This window comes from Diadema antillarum, unplaced genomic scaffold, assembly GCF_040938485.1.
Source record: "Diadema antillarum isolate AM-2024a unplaced genomic scaffold, OU_Dant_1.0 seq00002235_RagTag, whole genome shotgun sequence".
Taxonomy (NCBI): Eukaryota; Metazoa; Echinodermata; class Echinoidea; order Diadematoida; family Diadematidae; genus Diadema; species Diadema antillarum.
This window is the reverse complement of record NW_027272867.1, coordinates 11498-29726: the sequence shown is the minus strand read 5'-3', so window position 1 is coordinate 29726 and position 18229 is coordinate 11498. Positions and strand designations below refer to the sequence as shown.

At 39.1% G+C, this 18229-nt stretch overlaps 1 protein-coding gene across 1 annotated transcript; it reads left to right on the top strand.

Annotated features, from left to right (window-relative positions):
- Positions 1–604: 604 nt before the first annotated feature.
- On the top strand, positions 605–17656 carry LOC139714332 (germ cell-less protein-like 1). The gene is made up of 14 exons (XM_071626043.1): positions 605–751; positions 4068–4191; positions 5962–6058; positions 6837–6934; positions 7663–7775; positions 8570–8635; positions 9223–9307; positions 10924–11008; positions 11658–11789; positions 13460–13529; positions 14428–14571; positions 15750–15833; positions 16525–16612; positions 17495–17656. Exons 1-14 carry the CDS (start codon positions 621–623, stop codon positions 17654–17656), a joined length of 1479 nt encoding a protein of 492 aa, XP_071482144.1. The 5' UTR covers positions 605–620.
- Positions 17657–18229: the final 573 nt, after the last annotated feature.

Sequence of the window (18229 nt, the reverse complement as noted above, 5' to 3'; positions counted from 1 at the left end):
CCGGTCCAAATCTTAGGGGGGGGGGGGGGGGGCGACCGCCCCCATCGCCCCCCCCCCCCCCCGGCTACGCCAGTGCAGTCGTCGCTGCGATTAGATATTAGATTTTTGAATAATTTGATCAGTAAATGAGTAGGCTACATCACACATCAGTTAAAATATTAGTTTGTTGTTGTTGTTGCAATTCGAATAAAGAAATGTATTGTTAAATGTAAATTAAAGTGATAAAATGATCGAAAAGATAGATATTTGGATTTTGTTCAACAACAAAAAATCGAATGTAGCATTTTACTTTTTTAATTGAAGATTTGATATTTAATTTCCAAGAAAACCCCCTCCAATCCCACACCCTCCCCCACCCCCCTAAAAAAAAAACACACACACACACACACACGAACACACACAAACACAAACACAAACATGTGCAGAACATGTTGCCTTGCAGATTGAAAATAAATGTCTATTACGTACTTAACGATACCATAGATAGAGCAAGGTTCGTAATTTACATAAAAGTTAAACCAAAACAAAGCGAAGTTCGAAGAATGGTGACCGACCGACGACCTTTTCCTGTTTACAACTGAAGTGTTTTTTATGATTTATTTCTTCGTCGAAACTGAGATATGGGAACGATATTCTCGGGATATTCCCGTTCTGCAGACAATACCGAACGGAAAGGGAGGAAAAGAACTCTAAGTGAAGATGACAGTGACGATGAGAGCGAAACCGACCAAGTTCTCCACACCCCTCAAAGGTAACAACACAACATTCATTCATTTCAACACTACACCAGTGCAGAGGAAGGAAGAGAGCCACGTTTACTTGGTCCCATCGCTTGTATTTTACGTGAGGTTCTTCTGACCTTACCGAAGCGGGAAGAAGGGGGCATGTAGAACATCATGACATGTCTCTCATGTCGCCTTTTAATTTTTTTTTCTTGTACCTAGACTCTAGTAGTACTCTGGAGGTATTTACACAGGATAATTTTGATTTGTATGAAATGCTGATTTGCTGACAACGATTCCCTGTTCACCCAGAATCTCAAGACTAAATAAATTTAAATCTACACCACACCAGCCTAGTAAAAGTCTGTGATTGTGTGTGTGAGAGTATGAGCACGTGACAGGTGACTAACGTTAAACCGGAGTAAATTTAAACTGTTAGAAGTTCTATAGGCCTAGGTGCCCTAGTTAGAACCCTAATAAATGTTAAATCGGCCGTTAAATCTTCACTATACTACTAGTATGGTTGGGTGTTCATGATACCGGCCACCTAACGTTTTTCTAGTGAGAAACGTGAAAAATCTCACAATTTGCCTGAAATTTTACTCACGTGTGGAGAAAATACTCCGGATTCACAAGCGCGCACTGAAAATGCGATCTGAGGTTCGCGCTCTAGATGGCGGCTTCGAACGCGTGGGGTCTCATTTTTTCCGCACTCAGTTGCCCTGCTCATTTCAACCGACCACCCGGACAATACGTGTAAAGGGCACTTAAATGCGTTTTTTTCGACAGGCCGCTGTTTTTTTCTAGCCGTCATTTTTTCCCCAATAATATTTGAATATATTTTGAATCCTTCGATATTACTTTTGAAGGACTGTTTGATGAATTTGAATTGATTTTCATTAGGAAACTTTTCATTGTAATTGAAATAAATTAGATGAGTTGGTTTGTTTTTTCACATTCATTTCTCGTTTCTGCTTCAACTCGTACGGTCGTAGCGGGCGACAAAATAATTATGTCAATGTGTATGTGTAACGTGTGTGCACGATCGTACAAGCGGCGGTGACAATTTTGCGGTCAAAATCGTCAAATTTATTACGGAAGGATTCAGCAAAGGTAGGCCACTGCCGGCCTAGTTATATGTAGTTACACGATAAATCTTATTCGATTTTGTTAAATTTCGTTAATTTAGAGGGAATACTTATTTGTTTTTGCCTCATTTTACTCGGTAGCGTAGCCCAGTGAAGAATCGAACACCGTTGCGTGTAGTCCCATGCGTACATTTTCTTTCTGTACGCGCAATGCCATTATAATGCGCGGTCGGTCGTTATGCACCCGGTCGGTGGGTTGCACACCTACCATACTACCGATGCTGTTAATTTCTGGATACAACATACAGTCATCTGCAAAATAAAAGAGTACAAACTTAACTCTTCGCCCGGAGAAAGATCATTTACACTTTAGCCGTAGGTGGAGGCCAAAAACGCACGCTATATTAATCCGCTAGTCCCTACCCTTCCCTGAGGGACACCTGATATTAGAATGAATTAAAGACTATACTAGTCAATCTCACATTGTCAGAGTTTGTGCCATCCAGGAGGACTAATGACTGCTTATGCCAGTTACGAGTAAACAAAAAAGACTTTGTGCTGGACACCGTTTCATGAAAGATGTCAGCCTTGAATATTTCAGTGAAATCCTTAGACCTTAGTTTTGATTAGCTGAGAAGCTCTCTGGTCTGGTAACGAACAATTGCTATTTTGATAGTCAGAAACTGACAACTTTCATGAAACGATGCCCAAATGAGCGTGTGGTCTTTGATACCATGCATGTGCATACAGTAGGTTTATAATGAGGCAATTTTGTGGAACCTTATCAAAGGCCTTCGAAAAATCCAGCATTAAATGGCATTGACTTTTTTTTCGCTCTGGTATGAATTTGCAAGATCTTTAGATATAGTTGCTTGTGCAAATTGTTTCTCATAAGTTATTCTTCCTGAATCCATGCTGGCAGGGAATCGTGATGGAGTGTGCATCACGATGCTTCATAATGGAGGATACAACAATACATGGCAGAGTTTGACAAATTATGCTGGTGAAGGAGATAGCACACTACAAATTTGTAGTTCTCAGCTTTGGTTCTATCTCCTCTTTTGAAGACCTGGGTAATATGGCTCATCTTCCAGTCATTTATTTATTTATTGAAACATATTTATACAGGATTAAAAATGATCAGCTTCAAGCTGTTTTATATCGAAGTCCTGTGTAACACAATGCAATTTCCTGCACAGGGGATACTGTAAAAAGACAACATCAAAAAACCAAGAAGAACAGAAAGAATAGCAGATTGCAATGACAGATTGTACTCACAAATGTGCACTTTAAAATTAGGGCCGACTTCAGAGGCTGTCTCTTTCTAAAGGATGGCAGCAATGTTGACATAACCAGTCGCCTTGGCAGGATGTTGTGTACATTGTAATCCCTCTTAGGAATGTCTCTTCACGTCTGTCCTGAACAACTACTACTAGCTACATGTAGTGCAATGTACTGTCTTCCATAGATGGGTACTTCTATTATCTAAGGAAGAATATTAAGAAGTGGGATGGTATCACAATGTAGTTTGCACATCACAGTACATGAGGGTAGCGTTGCATGAAGGGAAAATATCCATAAACTTTGAATGTGTTTAAATCGGTCTGTTCAAACAGAAAGCTCCACTTCGAAGCATGCAGTACTTAAAATTAGTGGAAAAAAATAGTCTGTCAATAATTCTTTGTGAGAGCAAGTCATCCTGTGAAAGCATTTACATAAAATGCAAGATGGCAGTATTATACTGTGTATGTATACTTCACATTTACATCTTGGTACTTTTCATTCATTTGCCTTAGAAGTAATTCATCAAATCTTCTGTGAGGAAAGTAAATGAGATGTACAAGCTGTACATATCGAAGCCTTCAAGTTTTGATAATCCTGATTGTAATACAAGCATATAGTTGTAGGTGAGAGACATCTGATAAGTGCGAAAAAGTATTAGTGTCTTTCTGGTTTTGCCTTTTAATTTCATATCTTTCCTGTCCTGTTTGCAATAAATCTTTGCTAATTCACATATTGTACAGACCATAAAAAATGGTTTGATATTATGTTTTCTGTGACATACATTGTCTGTACAATGTACATAATATGTACAATCATATGGCATAAATGGGCTGTCTCTACATGCTAATTTGACATTATGACAATTGCTTGCTGTATTAGTATAAATTTCTTCCCATTGCATATTATTGTAGACCGATGTATGCTACTTGTAATTTTTAATGATGTCACATCCCTTCTCAATTTTGTTTTAAAGGAAAAAGATGAAATGCACATCAAAGTACATCTACAATGCATTGTTTGTCAATGGAGAGAATTCAGACATTACCATTCATGCCTTGGGAAAGGACTGGCCTCTACACAAGATATATCTCTGCCAGGTAAATAATCAAGTATTTTTGTTCTCCTTTTAGCTCACCCGAGCCGAAGGCTCAAGTGAGCTATTGCGATCGCTCTTTGTCCGGCGTCTGTCGTGCGTCGTGCGTCGTCCGTAAACTTTTTACATTTTCATCTTCTTCTTGAGAACCCCATGACCGATTTTCACCAAACTTGGCAGGTAGCATCCCTAGGGGGATAGGATCTCAATTTGTTCAAATGGGCACCATGGCCCACCTGGGGGGCCCCAGGGGGCCCAAACACCCTAAAATTGAGGAATCTTAAAAAATCTTCTAGAACCAGAAGTGATAGGGCTTAGATAATACTATGAGTTAGTTCATTGATGACTGTAGTTTCAAGTTTGTTCATGGGATTGGCGGAATCAGGGGTACCCCCCCCCCCCCCCCCCCTTGGGACCCAGGAGAGGGGATGGAGAGAAGTCCTACAGTTGTAATGGGGCCTGAATTGTACATGTTCATCTTCTTCTTGAAAACCTCATGATGAATTTTGACCAAATAGCAGGTAGCATCCCTAGGGGGATAGAATCTCAATTCCTTCAAATGGGCACCATGTTCTTCTTGGGGGGCCCCTAGGCCCCCTCCCCCACATTAAGGAATATTTAAAATCTACTCTAGAACCAGAAATGATAAAGCATAGTTAATACCATGAGTTTGTACATTGATGACTTTAGTTCCAAGTTTGTTCATTGCAGATCCAGGGCTGCCTGCCCACCCCCCCCCCCCACCCTGGAGTTGAGGGGGGGGGGGGGGGATCCATATGCAGACCTAAGTTTCCAATGTTCTTAGGTGAGAGTGTGCAAGAATGCATGGAAGGTGAAATTGCGATACTCAGGTGAGCGTGTGACGCCCGGGTCTCTTGTTCTTCAAGGTGCTACCAAGCACATATACTGTACAGGGAATAATTTTTAAACTCAAATTTGATTAGCAATTTCAGCTGATGAAAAATATCTTCAGTGATATCCTGTACGCTTCTATGTAAGAAAGCTGCTACACAAAAGTTAGTTGTGTAGCAGTGGTGTAAAAATGCATTGCAAATTGCGATGCGATACCAGGAAAATTATTCCTTGAGCACTGTATACTGTGCATGCCCAACATGCACTGTAGGAAAAATTCCATACCCAGAGAAAAATGAATGATTTTTAAAAATCCAAGTCCTTCTACCTATAAAACAAAAAATAGAAACAAAATCAGATAACAGCAGCAAGAGAACAAATAGAACCATTTGATTGTGCTGCTTTGCGTTTCCAAAATTTGTTTCTCTCTTCAGAGTGCATCTAATGTACAGTATTTGAAGAACATCAAACAGATTTCCGTGATGGCAAAAGTGCATCGTTCAGTCAAAGGTAGCGCAAGGCAAACAACCCTTTGAAATATTGTGACTGTACCTGCAAACACACTTTTTATTCTACACATGTATACAATGTAGCTCTGTGTAAAAGTCGCATCACTTATTTTTTTCTCCCACAGAAATATGTGTCAATTTCAAGGAGTTTGACTTTGAAGAGTGTGGTTGTGCACACATCTCAACTTTTAGTGCACAACCCAAGCAATTCCATTCTAAGCTCATCTTTACAAAATTGTATCTGTTACAATGTATATACATTGTACATGTGTGTAACATCTTAGAATTGCAAGTCTGTGTAACCTCATACTAATAAGATGTAAGTCAGCAACTGTATCTTTCAATTATCAGAAGATTGTGTGGGACATACACTGTACCTTGTATTTAAAATGTTTCTCTCTTTTGTTTCACAGTCAAGCTACTTTGCCAGCATGTTCAGTGGGTCTTGGAAAGAATCCAAGCTCAGTGAAATTGACATCGACATTCCAGACACAAATATAGATGAAGAAGGTAGAGACGATTTCCTTTTTGTTCCAAGACATTATGAGCCACTTTGTTTTTGTGATGTATGATCAAATTGAAATCTACCTTTATTTCTATGATATTCATGTGGGATGAGACTAGTTAAACCCCAATGAAGTGATTGAGTTTTGACGTGTAACGAAGGAAGATGTTCCACTGTTAATATCATGAGTATCATCAAAAATTTCCTGTAAAAATATTGTATGTCATGATAGAAATAGTAAATCATTTTGGAGCCAAGTGAAGGCATTCAGTTTATCTGTGAAAATGACAATAGCCAGATATTGTTTGATAATTTAGAGTTTTGCTGATCATTCACCATTTGAAGGTGCAGCATCCCAATTTGTACTACACTTTAAATGAATGTTTCCATATATCTCTGTTGGCAGAATAGTCACATGCAGTTTCAGTTTATGTGTAGGGTAAAATTGGTCTAAGTTGTGTTTCACAGAAGCTTGTGTTTACACCGTGTACGCTGACATCTTGTGCTATGTGAATATTTCTTTCTCTTTCATCTCTATCATGGTGACAGATTAGGAAAAAATTGTAAGAAAAATATGAACAATTGTGCATTTGTTGTACATGAACATTCGGTTTGTAGGAGATATGCGATGATTTGTGAACATTGTTTGCTAGTGGAATGGTGAGCAGTTAAAGTGAAGGATAGGTCATATGTTCCAACTCTTCAGAAAGCTTAATAACATAGGGGTTGAATGATGCTTCTGTGTTTTTTATTCTTTTGATTCATTTTGTTTTAATTCACCAGCCCTCCAGGTTGCCCTTGGGTCTCTCTACAGGGATGATGTTCTCTTGGAACCAGTCAAAGTGGTGTCGGTCCTGGCTGCTGCCTCACTCCTACAGCTGGTGAGACTTGATTAGGCACTTGATTGTTTTGTTGCAATGTTTTACCAATGCTAATGGACATTTCCACAGGTGCTAATCATGATTATGAGTCATCTCTTATGTGTATCCCCCTTTGTTTAAAGGGGAATTCCTGACCAGTTGAAGTTTAGTCTCGAAAGAAAGAGTAAAACTTTATAAGCACAGGAGCAAAAATTTGATCAAAATCAGGTACCGATTGTGATAAGAGGAGTTATGATATTGTGAAGTATTTTGTTTTGTTTTGTTTTTTTGTAAGCAGTTCTCAAACAGTTGATATGAATATGTAAATGAGCGAGCTCATGATATCATCCCCTCACAATTTCCATCGATCATGTACAAGAAATTGATGACAATTCAACTTTTCTAATATGAAAGTGTAAAACATGATGTTATTTCTGGCTGAATAACTTCAAAATAATGATCGGTCCGATATATTAGGATTTGGGAGTAGGGCATATCATAGAGCTCATTAAATGTTATTCTTTGTTTTCAGATAAACTCTTAATCAACCTGGAATTACCCTTTAAGGAGTCCAAGCACATATAAATTGTGGTGACATACCTGTGACGAAAAAAGAATGCATATAAATTATCATCATGCAATACCTGCATTAATCTAGTGAATACTCTTCTTGCTGTATGTTATACCCCACAATTATGATTTCTGTAAAGTAATGCAATGGTCTGTATATCCTTGGTGCATGCAAACAGGAAGGCTTAATCCAGCAGTGTGCAGACATCATGACTGAAACCATCAGCCCCAAGACGGTATGCAGCTACTACTCAGCAGCAACGTCTTACGGTTTGCAACAGGTCGCCAAGAGGTGAGCGGCCATATTTTATTTGTCTCTCTCAGCTGTAGAGAAGCAGAGATGCAACTTTACAGCACACATGTATCGGTACTATATTCCACCACATTAAAAAACTCGGTAGCGGGGGGGATCATACCATCAAGTGGGAAGGCTGGCCTGGCTCGGATATATTGGAGAATACCCATAACAGATTTGTGTGCAGCTTTATCACTGATCTGTATGTGAGTGCACACTAAGCCAAAGAATCTCGACTGAGGTTGACCGTTACCCATGAGCGTGCGCTTTGATGCATATATTCGCTGACACGTAGCTGACAGGTGCTATTTGTGTTTTTGAATGTACCCTGGCTGGCAGAGAATGAAGACCGATTTAATTGGACCACCCATGTTTCCCCATGCTACTGGGTCTTTTGTGTTTGTAGCTTCCCCATTGCATACTCTTATTACCACTTGAACTCTTGGCAGAGGGGACCACTAGCTGTGAATATCAGGTCTCGCTCAAGAGCAGGAGTATCATGGCAGGACATGAACCCCTGGCCCTCTCAATCAAAAGCACAAGTGCATCCACCAGTAGACCATGACACTGCCGGTTGCAAATGGGCCCTTTGTGTACATGAATTACAATGCTATAGTATCCCATCATGCTTTGCAAATGGATGCTGCTTCTTGTAAATCATGTATATTGTTGTTGTTGTTGTTGTTGTTGTTGTTGTTGTTGTTGTTGTTGTTGTTGTTGTTGTTGTTGTTGTTGTTGTTGTTGTTGTTGTTGTTTAAGCCATGTTTCTCCTCTTTGCATCATATTTACAGTTGCCTGGAATGGCTTGAACTCAATTTGATGGTTGCACAGAAACCAGCCCTGCTCAGGGAAATCAGGTATGATTAATTTGTTTACTCATCCACTTTCTGGATTATCCAAGCAAAATGGTATAGTATGTGCGATTTATGTTTTCTTGTTTCTCTTTCAGTGGAAAGGTGTCAATAAATGAAACATATGTATATTTTGTGTTATTACATTTTCTTGTCCCCAAGGTGACACTAAGAACCCTGTGTGGGTGGTTAGATGCGTACAGTGTCACCTTCCAACTTTGCGCAGTTCGCTTTCTGAATGGCAGCCAAATCAGGAAGACGCATGTTAATGTCCGCAGTCTATACCAAACTTTTGAGTCGTCAAGCATTGATTAATTTTTCTATGAAATAGGCCTTTCCAAACAGTATTGTTACTTTTTTCATGCCTCATATATGTTGTGAACATATGTCACTCTTCCATTCTGAAATGTTTTGTTTAATATCAATTACAATGCTTGTGAATGTTATTGTGCCTTCCAGGAATATAACATGAATATCATATTACAACATCTTGATATATGTGACTGTACATAATATACTCTTTTGCTGATTTCATCATTCAATAATATTTTTCTAATCATTGCTATTTTCTTTTGTTATTTTTTTTCCTTCAGCCCTGACTTATTTGAGCAAGTTATCAGATCTCCAAACCTCTTTGTACTCCAGGTGGAAATGGATGTCTACTCTATGGTGAAAAAGGTGAGGGCAATGTCATTCATCGTTAAACATTTTACCAAGGATTATTTCTTTAACAAACAAACAAAACACACGCACATACACACATAAATGTTCGGCCATCATTCCACATCACCTCTATGAATTCAGTTCATAATCTTCATCACTGTTGCCAGAGATTTTGTGTTTTCGACCATTTGTGTGCCTGCTGATGCAGATATGAGTACCTTTTGTTTTGATGATTACTTTGAACAACTTGAGTTATAACTATGAAATATTAAATGTATCATCATGCTGAGCACATTTTTTTCTTAAGCATGTGTGATCATTAAAACTGATGGAGTTACATAGTGATATGATTTAAATATGTATGTGATGTGACAGGTGGAAGGCGAGAGGTTGAAGGTCAGATCTGAGTTATTCCATTTTTGCAAGAACTCCAGCAGCACTCGATTGAAGGTCACCACAGTTGATGCATAACTGTAGTATTTGAAGACAATTACTGATGATAACTAAGAAATATAACAAAGAAAAAACAAACACACTTACACACAATATGTGAGTTGGATAAGTGTAGTATGTTTAAAGGGAATGCAAACCCTAAGAGCAATGTGGATTGAGTAAAAGCATTAACATTTAATAGTAGAACACATCAGTGAAAGTTTGAGGAAAATCTGACAATCGATGCAAAAGTTATGAATTTTTAAAGTTTTAATGTTGGAACCGCTGGATGAGGAGACTACTTGAGGTTATGACGTATGAGTGGACAACAATATAAAGAAAATATAAAAGGAATTCCACAAAAATTCACTTTTCTAGCAAAATGAAAGAGTACTTGACTAACCACTTTCAGAAAGCAGTGGGAATAAGTGCTACCCCTAACATATGTCAGTATCAAGTTGACGGAATGTGTAATTTTCATGAAAAATGGATTTTTATTGAACTCCCTTTTTATTTTCCTTATATTGTAGTCCACTCATTAGTCATAACCTCTAGTAGTCTCCTTACCTAGCAGTTTCAACACCAAAACTTTAAAATTCATAACTTTTGTATCGATTGCCCGATTTTCCTCAAACTTTCACTGAAGTGTTCTACTAATGTTACTGCTTTCACTCAATCCACATTGCTCTTTGGGTTTGCGTTCCCTTTAAATGAAATAGTTGAAATCAATGCCATGGAGTGTTGCAATGCCTCCAGCTTTATGTGACTGCTGTCAGCCAAAGTCGTGCACACTACACGATCATAGCGGTCGCACGAAAAGAGAGGAAGCCGGGTCATACAACCAGTCGCACGACTTGACACCGCACACTATATGATTAGACTACACAGGCAGACTTATGACTGTTCTGACTTCAGTACATTATACTGTAGCATGATTGGCTGAAATCCCACGACCAGTTGTGAAAATGTGACGTGTCAAATCTCTTCATCTGGCATTAAGGCACCGTCGCCAACTGGAAACTGTCAAGGCTGGCGAGGTCACACTTCTGGTCTTAAAGTCGTACGACCGGTAAATCATAGCAAAGTTGTGTAGTGTGCGGTGGCCTTAAGACTAACTGATTCTAGTAAATGTTGCTGCTATGGCTGTTCCATAAATGATATTTCATGATACCATGTCTTGTCGTTGCTCTACTCTCCAGTATGTCTTCCTTAGACTGACCCCATCATGGCACGGGGACTCCAAAACTCTGGGAAGGGATGCTGATAACTACTTTAGGAGATACGGTAAGAGATATCTGTCTTCCTGCCCCTACCCCCCCCCCCCACACCATTTTATTCCACATGATTTTATGGCACTTTTGGCAGGAAAGTATGAAAAGTGCATCTCACCAGAAATGTGTGCATAAAAAGTCCTGTCTATAGAAAAAAAAAATGGTAGGAATATGAACTGAATTCTGGGTCTATTTGGTTGAAAGTTTTATTTAATATTTGTATTTTAGGACAAATATGACTTTTATACCCAATGCTGCCCAGAGCACAGCACATAGCAGAAATATCTCACTGGTTTAGATTTGTATAGACAGAATGGATGTGCAACAAAAATGCCAAGGTATGACTGCCTGTATTATGTTTTTGTTTTTGTTTTTATATTTCCTTTTTTACTTCTGGCTCCAACAAAACTTCTATAGTCGTTATCTTCCTGTGTATTTTATTCTAGCAGATTGAGCATTGTATCTAACCATGGAGAATAGACTCCAGCGAGCTTTGACTCATAAAATCAAGCAAAGGAAATGCTATGGAGCTGCAAGTAATGCCTGTCTTTCGCCAATATTTTGTATTCTATTTAGGAATAGTTGCATGGTCTTTATGCGGTTCTTGTGTTGCACTCAATTAGGGAAAGAAAAATTATTCCATCTCTTCATTTTTATTACAGATGCAGGATGTTTTCTGAAGTCAGAACTGGGAGCACCATTCTCAAAGCTCTTCTCGGCGTTAAGGCTGGGGAGTATCATCAATGAACCTAGCTCATGCAGACATGTAGAAGATGACAAGATTATCACACAAGGTAATCCACTCATCACTGTACTTTAACAGAATTTACTTTAGTCTTGCTTTTACGCTTGTGTGTGTGTGTGTTTGTATGATTAAGGGTGAGGGCGATTTGTTTATCATATCATTTGTATCATGGGGTGTCTACGTCTCTTTTTGTTTTGAACTTGGCAATTACAGTGTACATTCTGGCTTTTGGCTTTATTTCACCAATGCTCTCGTAATTTTTATGTTTTTTTTTTAAATCTATTCTTTTATGCTGTTGTAATTGCATTATTTCATCCAATCTTTAGTCTGTGCATGTATCTGTTATCAGGTATTGGTAATATGATGTTTCCTGAGAGTAAGAGATTATTAAGCAGAGGGGTGAAGATATGAGGTGTGAGTTTTCTTCAATTTATCTGCCCTCTTCAAATGAAATTTGTAAGATTGCAACTGCTGATCTACATTTTCAGCAAACGTGTTGCAAAAAAAGGAACCAGTGGGAATCGAACCTGTCATCTACTGCTCTTGGGCAGTGACAGTACCACCAGGCTATCCCTGGTTGCCAGCAGTGACACAATGAACTTGGAACAAATACTCAAGCTTCAAAATTCCAACCTTGTTATTTTAACCCGTTGATGATGGACTGATTTTGCTACAACACGCATTCCCCATAGACACCTGCCCGAGTATACTTGGGAATCGTCCTCAACGGGTTAAGTAGTCCCTTGGAGTCAGAAGGGGCCTGAGCTTTTGATCCTGGCAGAATCTTTGTCAGAGGCAAAATGACAAACAGGCAGGGAAAGCAATCACACAAGGACTTGCCCACAAGCACAGTGAGGGGAGGGCTTGGGACACAGAAAAAAGAAAACAAAAGGGATGGGTTGGAAGTCATGGGCAAGGAACCCAACAAGGAAGGAAAGGGGATTATTAAAAGCACCAGGGTGGACAGCCTTTTGTCTGTCCACCCTCCTGCTTTAATCCCCCTCCCTTACACTTTGGGCTCCTTGCCCATGACCTCCCCTTTTGTTTTCTTTGTTTATGTGGCCCTAGCCCTCCCCTGACTGTTCTTGTTGTGTGTAGTCCTTATAATATGTGATTGCTTCCTGCCTGTTTGTCATTTTGCTTCAGACAAAGATTCAGTCAAGATCGAAAGCTCAGGCCCCTTTTGACTCCATTTTACTATTGGATAAGCAGGGTTTTTGTTGTTGTTGTTGCTGTTGCTACAAAGGTATATGAAATGAAAGTAAGTGATTGTTATTAAAGCAGAGGGGTGGAGATATGGGGTATGAGTTTTCTTCAGTTTGACTGCCCTCTGCAGTAAATGACAGATTCGATTCCCTCTCTGGTTCCTTTTGATGCTTTCTCTTTGCTCTGGGTATTTGATATCAGGATGTGAAAAATACCTGCAGAGACCCCACAATTATCATCTCTTAGGTTGTCCTCAATCAATTTGGATTATGATTATGAATTTGAATCCATTTTAGATGTCTATATCAAAGAGCTCGGTGATGAATTTGTGAAACAAGAATACTGGTGATGTCACTGAGTTGTAGACAAACTGGAATTAAAAGCATTAACCGATCGAACTTGTTGTCATGACCCTTATCCACATTGCCTTTTCCCTCCCCCCCCCCCCCCCATCCCCAAAGAATACCCCGCAAACAATGAACGGACCTATGCACATTTCTCTCTAACCCACAGACTGCCTGCTTCCGGTGTATCGTCAGCAGTGGCAGCACATGTTGGCCGTGGAGCACGGGCAGGATCTTGGGTGGGTTCCAGAAAGAGTGTGACTACATATCCCATCATGGGAATAAAATAGATTAGAGGAAGATGAGGAGGAGGGTATAACAACAACTCAGAGTAAAAATGTATTGGTCTTGCTTCATGTTGCCCAGGTTGTCTTGCTGTACATTTTTGGACAACTGTAGTGGTAGAAAATAATAAGCAACCTATTGATTTTTTCCTATTTCTTTGTTAAAGATGTGGCATTATTTTGTGTTTTTTTGTCTGTCATGTAGATTTGTTTTCTTTTAACATATCCAAACAGTTACATAACTGCAGCAGTGGCAACTTTACTTTCTTTAAGTTTCAGTCATGATTTTATAGTTGGAGACTTATCTTGTGTTGTGCATGTGAACTGAAAGAATATTATATTTAAGCATTTTGAGTAGTTTTCAGTAGGATTCATTTATGTATGTATGTATGCATGATATATGAATGTGCTAATACACTGTAACAGGTTTAGGCATTGTAAATATATATTGCTGTAAATGGTATTAAATGTAATTCTTAGATTCAATTATTCTTTATTTCCATCCAATGTAAGGTAATATATAATGCAAGTTATAGATTTGGCAAGTTATAAAGTATGATACAAAATATGAATGAATTTAATAAATAATGAGAGAAACAATGCATGTTACATTGGTAACAAAAAGTAAATATTGTAATGGAAGAAGCTGTGAAGACAAATTTTGGTATTAAAAAAAAAAGTATCTAGTCACAATTTAGCTTACCACAACAGTATTAAAATCAGTCAGTAACAGTACTAACACAAATGAATGTTTTTTAAAAAAGTTTGTGACACAACCAGCATTCCATAGTTTCCTATTAAAGAGGGTCTGAGAGGTTTTTAATCTGTATTAACCCCTTTGATGCCATCACAGTCCCAAGGAGGAAACGGTCAGCCTGGAGCAGTTTGACCAGCTGAGCATGAGGTGTGGCCGCATCATCAAGAAGGAGGCGGAGTACTGCTGGAGGTGGACGGGATTCAACTTTGGAGTCGACCTCCTCGTCACATTCACCAACAGGTTGGTTGATTGATGGCGCCCTTTCTTTCACTAGTGAAAGAATGTTGCGTGTGAATTCAGAGATGATTCTGGATACATTGAGGAAATCTAATCTTTCACGAATCGGGACTTCCCGACAGTTTTGCTGGTGGTTAAATTTGCAAATTTTGAGTTCAGCAATGGATGAAGAAATTAGTATCATTCACTCATCTTCATTCATCCATTCACACAGTAGTCCCACTATTAAAGTTGTATTGTCTTACATGTGCACATGCACATCACATGCGAGTCACGGTCAGAGTTCATATTTTTTGCATGTTGTTAAATACACAAATAGCACCTTACTTGTGAAATTATTGAAAATAAAAGCCTTGCAAAATGTATGTGGAGTATACAGTATGGTGTACAATACAATTTCCAAACAGATCCTGATCCCCAATAACAGAGAGAAAAATAATATTAGCAGATACAGTGCACTCCCGTTATAACGAACACGGTTATAACAAAATTCCGGTTTTAATATAACGAAGTAAAAATTTGGGCCGTAACGTTATCTACTTTATGTATTTTTATTGTTATTTGTTCGGGTATAACGAAAAAAAACTGCCGGTCCCGAGGACTTCGTTATAGATAGAAATGAAGGAGATGATGATGATTACAACAGTGGTGATGATGTTGATAATGACAATGGTTTAGCCACAGGGAGGAGCAGTCAGTATGATTCACAATAAAGCCTGTACAATGTATTCTTTAAGGCTCCCTCCTCAGTCCCTTACTCTTCTGAAATATGTATTAGGGGCTTTTGTAAAGTGATGATATCATAATTAAGTGGCTATTGTGAGTTGCTAGTAATGGCAATATTCCAATACTCATACAGACCTAGGCTTTATTCCGTACTTGCCTCAATAATGACCCAGAATGATTGCATAACTACTGCAGCAAAAACCCAACACTTGCATAAGAAATAAAGGCCATTTTGGCGAGTGTATTTTTTCATTATTTTGTCACATTGACAGTTCAGTTTTCAAACGGGTTGAGGTGACATATTGCATGGTATGATTTCAGACTGTAGAATGTATCTATCGAAACCTATCAAATCATATTTTTTTTTTTACTCAAGCAATGTCAGTGCAGTTTTCAGAGGAGTATTTTCTTCTTTCTAAACGAAGTCATTATGTCTTCTGTCGGATCATTATAAGGTTAATAATCCTGAGGCGGAACACAGGCACCCATCCTGTGACAGCAAGTGTGAGTCTTCAGAACAGTAGGAGTATCATGTTCAGGTGAGCATCAGACAGTACCTTTTCTTGAAGTGCTTTTTCACATCCCCATGTTCAAGTTGTCTTTAAATCAAGTAAAATCAGACCAAAATGCTATTAGATTTCCTCCACAAAACAAAAGGGTTACTATAAAAGTGAAAATTTTCACTGTGTGGAAATTTTCGCATACATTGTATTTCACGCAACCAGAAGCTAGCACAAAATAAAAGCATACAAATATCTTTACTTGTTTTATGTACCACAATGTGATGTCTTGATTTCGTGGAATTAAAAAACATGCGAAATTCATAGTACTAGGCAGAACGCGAATAATTATGCAAAAATATCCACTTTTACACTATTATGCGAGACTGGTCACTGTCTTATGTCATATTTAATTTTTTTCTTAAGGTGACCATTGATTGGCGTAATTGACGTACAGACAAATGGTCAAAGTTTTCCTAATGCATACCTGATATTCTTTAAATTCTCACTGATATGTCACTTTTATTCTACAGTCCACACATGAATAAATTTCGGTACCATCAGTATTACAGACAAGACTGCATTTTATAAGACTCTGTCAACATTGCTGAAGGATGGGTCAAGTCCCTTTCATCATCAAACATTTAACTCGAAGACTTGCATTTGACATTTGACTTGAAATCGTGCTATGGCTTCTGTTTCTAATTACCCCCCCCCCCCCCCCTTTCAGAATACGGATAGTGTCCTTTGACAGCCAAGGTCAAATTCTCTACCAGAAGGTCAGCGACCTTACCCCGCTCTCTCTCCACAAGGATGAGGTTAGTCTCCTATCCTTCTGTATTTTAACCTCACATGTTGTGGTTCACTAGGTTCCATGACATTTGCTCCTACGACAATTGCTCCCATGGAAGATCTGCACCCTAATCCTAATCATCACATCAACTGAACCTAAAACCCTATCACAACCCTAACCCTAACCCTAACCCATAGTCCTTGGAGAAAATAAGACCGGAGCAATTGTCGCAGGAGCAAATGTTTTGTCATGGTTTCACTAAACCATTGCATCAACCTCAATTCAAAAGTAAAAGCAGAAAAAAAATATGCTTGTTTTATAGCGTAATGGATAGTCGAGGGGTAAATCAGGCAAGTATGACACAAATCAATGAAGATGAGCAGAAAACGGTAGTTAGAAAATGGTTTAATCAGTATAAGTACTACCAGAATTATTTCCAGCAATAGCATGCATCTCTCTTCTCTGCTGTTGCCTGTGTCAGTTGGTATTTTGGGGGTACAGATATGCATTCATTTTCCTCAGAATAGACAAATCTCTTTCATCACAGCCAAAATGATAAGTCTTCTGTTTATCCTTCAAGTTTCAAATAAGTTCAGCCAACCTGGCTGAGATCAGAGGCAAAAATCTGTGACTACTTACAGTAGGTAATGAATCATAGCTGCCATTATTGCCAACAAATTGAAAGACTGTGAGGAAAGTATCATCAAGAAACCTCCAATGATCTTTTTTTTTTTTTTTTCGCCAGTCAAAAGTTAGGAGGTAATTCAGGTAATTTAATGTGTGTGAGTGTGTGAGTGTGTGATGGCCCAAATATGTGTGTGTTTGAGTGTTGTTTATTGAACAGAAAGATATTATTACCACATGTAAATATTTTTCAATCCCTGCCATTTCTACCCTCTGGCTGCAGGAGGTTGTGGTGCTCAACATCGACAGACACGCCCCCTTCCCCATGCAGATTGGGGTCAACGTCCTGTGCGTGACCCCTCCCCAGCCGGTGGTGGAGACGGCGGAGAGTCTGACTCTGCAGCAGCCCGCCCCTCGGCAGCAGCAGCTGTCGGGCGGGGAGTGACCCGACCCCACCCCGAGAGAGAACAAGGGGTGGGCCTGGTTGCTGGGGGTGCTACACAATCCGTCAGTCATTAATAATATAGACCTGTGCAATTTTGTCCGACAAAGACTTCATAGAGAGGAATGCAAGGATGCTCTCTCCACATGACTCTTTGTGTAGTTTGCCTCACTGGCAGATGCAAGCCCCAATAAGGCAGGGCTCAACAATAACTTTTCTCTCTGGTGGCCCAATCAGGCCCCTAAAATCTTTAGATTTGAAACTTGGGTGGCTCAAAAAAGGTATGTAGTTGCCCCGAAATGAAAGGAAATATGAACATTCATATTTCAATTCACCTGCCCTATCAGGTCACGGAGAGATGAGCTCTTTTGAAGTTGGGTGGCTCCTCAACAATTTTTAGTGGCCCCGGGGCACCAGGCCACTGTTAATATCGAGCCGTGCCTAAGGCAGAGTTTCTGGCTGCTTGCTTGATATGTTTATTGATTTATTTTCATTAACTTGATTGGTTTTTTAAAGTTATTTTTAAGAACAGAATCAACATTCGTCCTTCAACATTGATCTGCTCAGATCATTGAT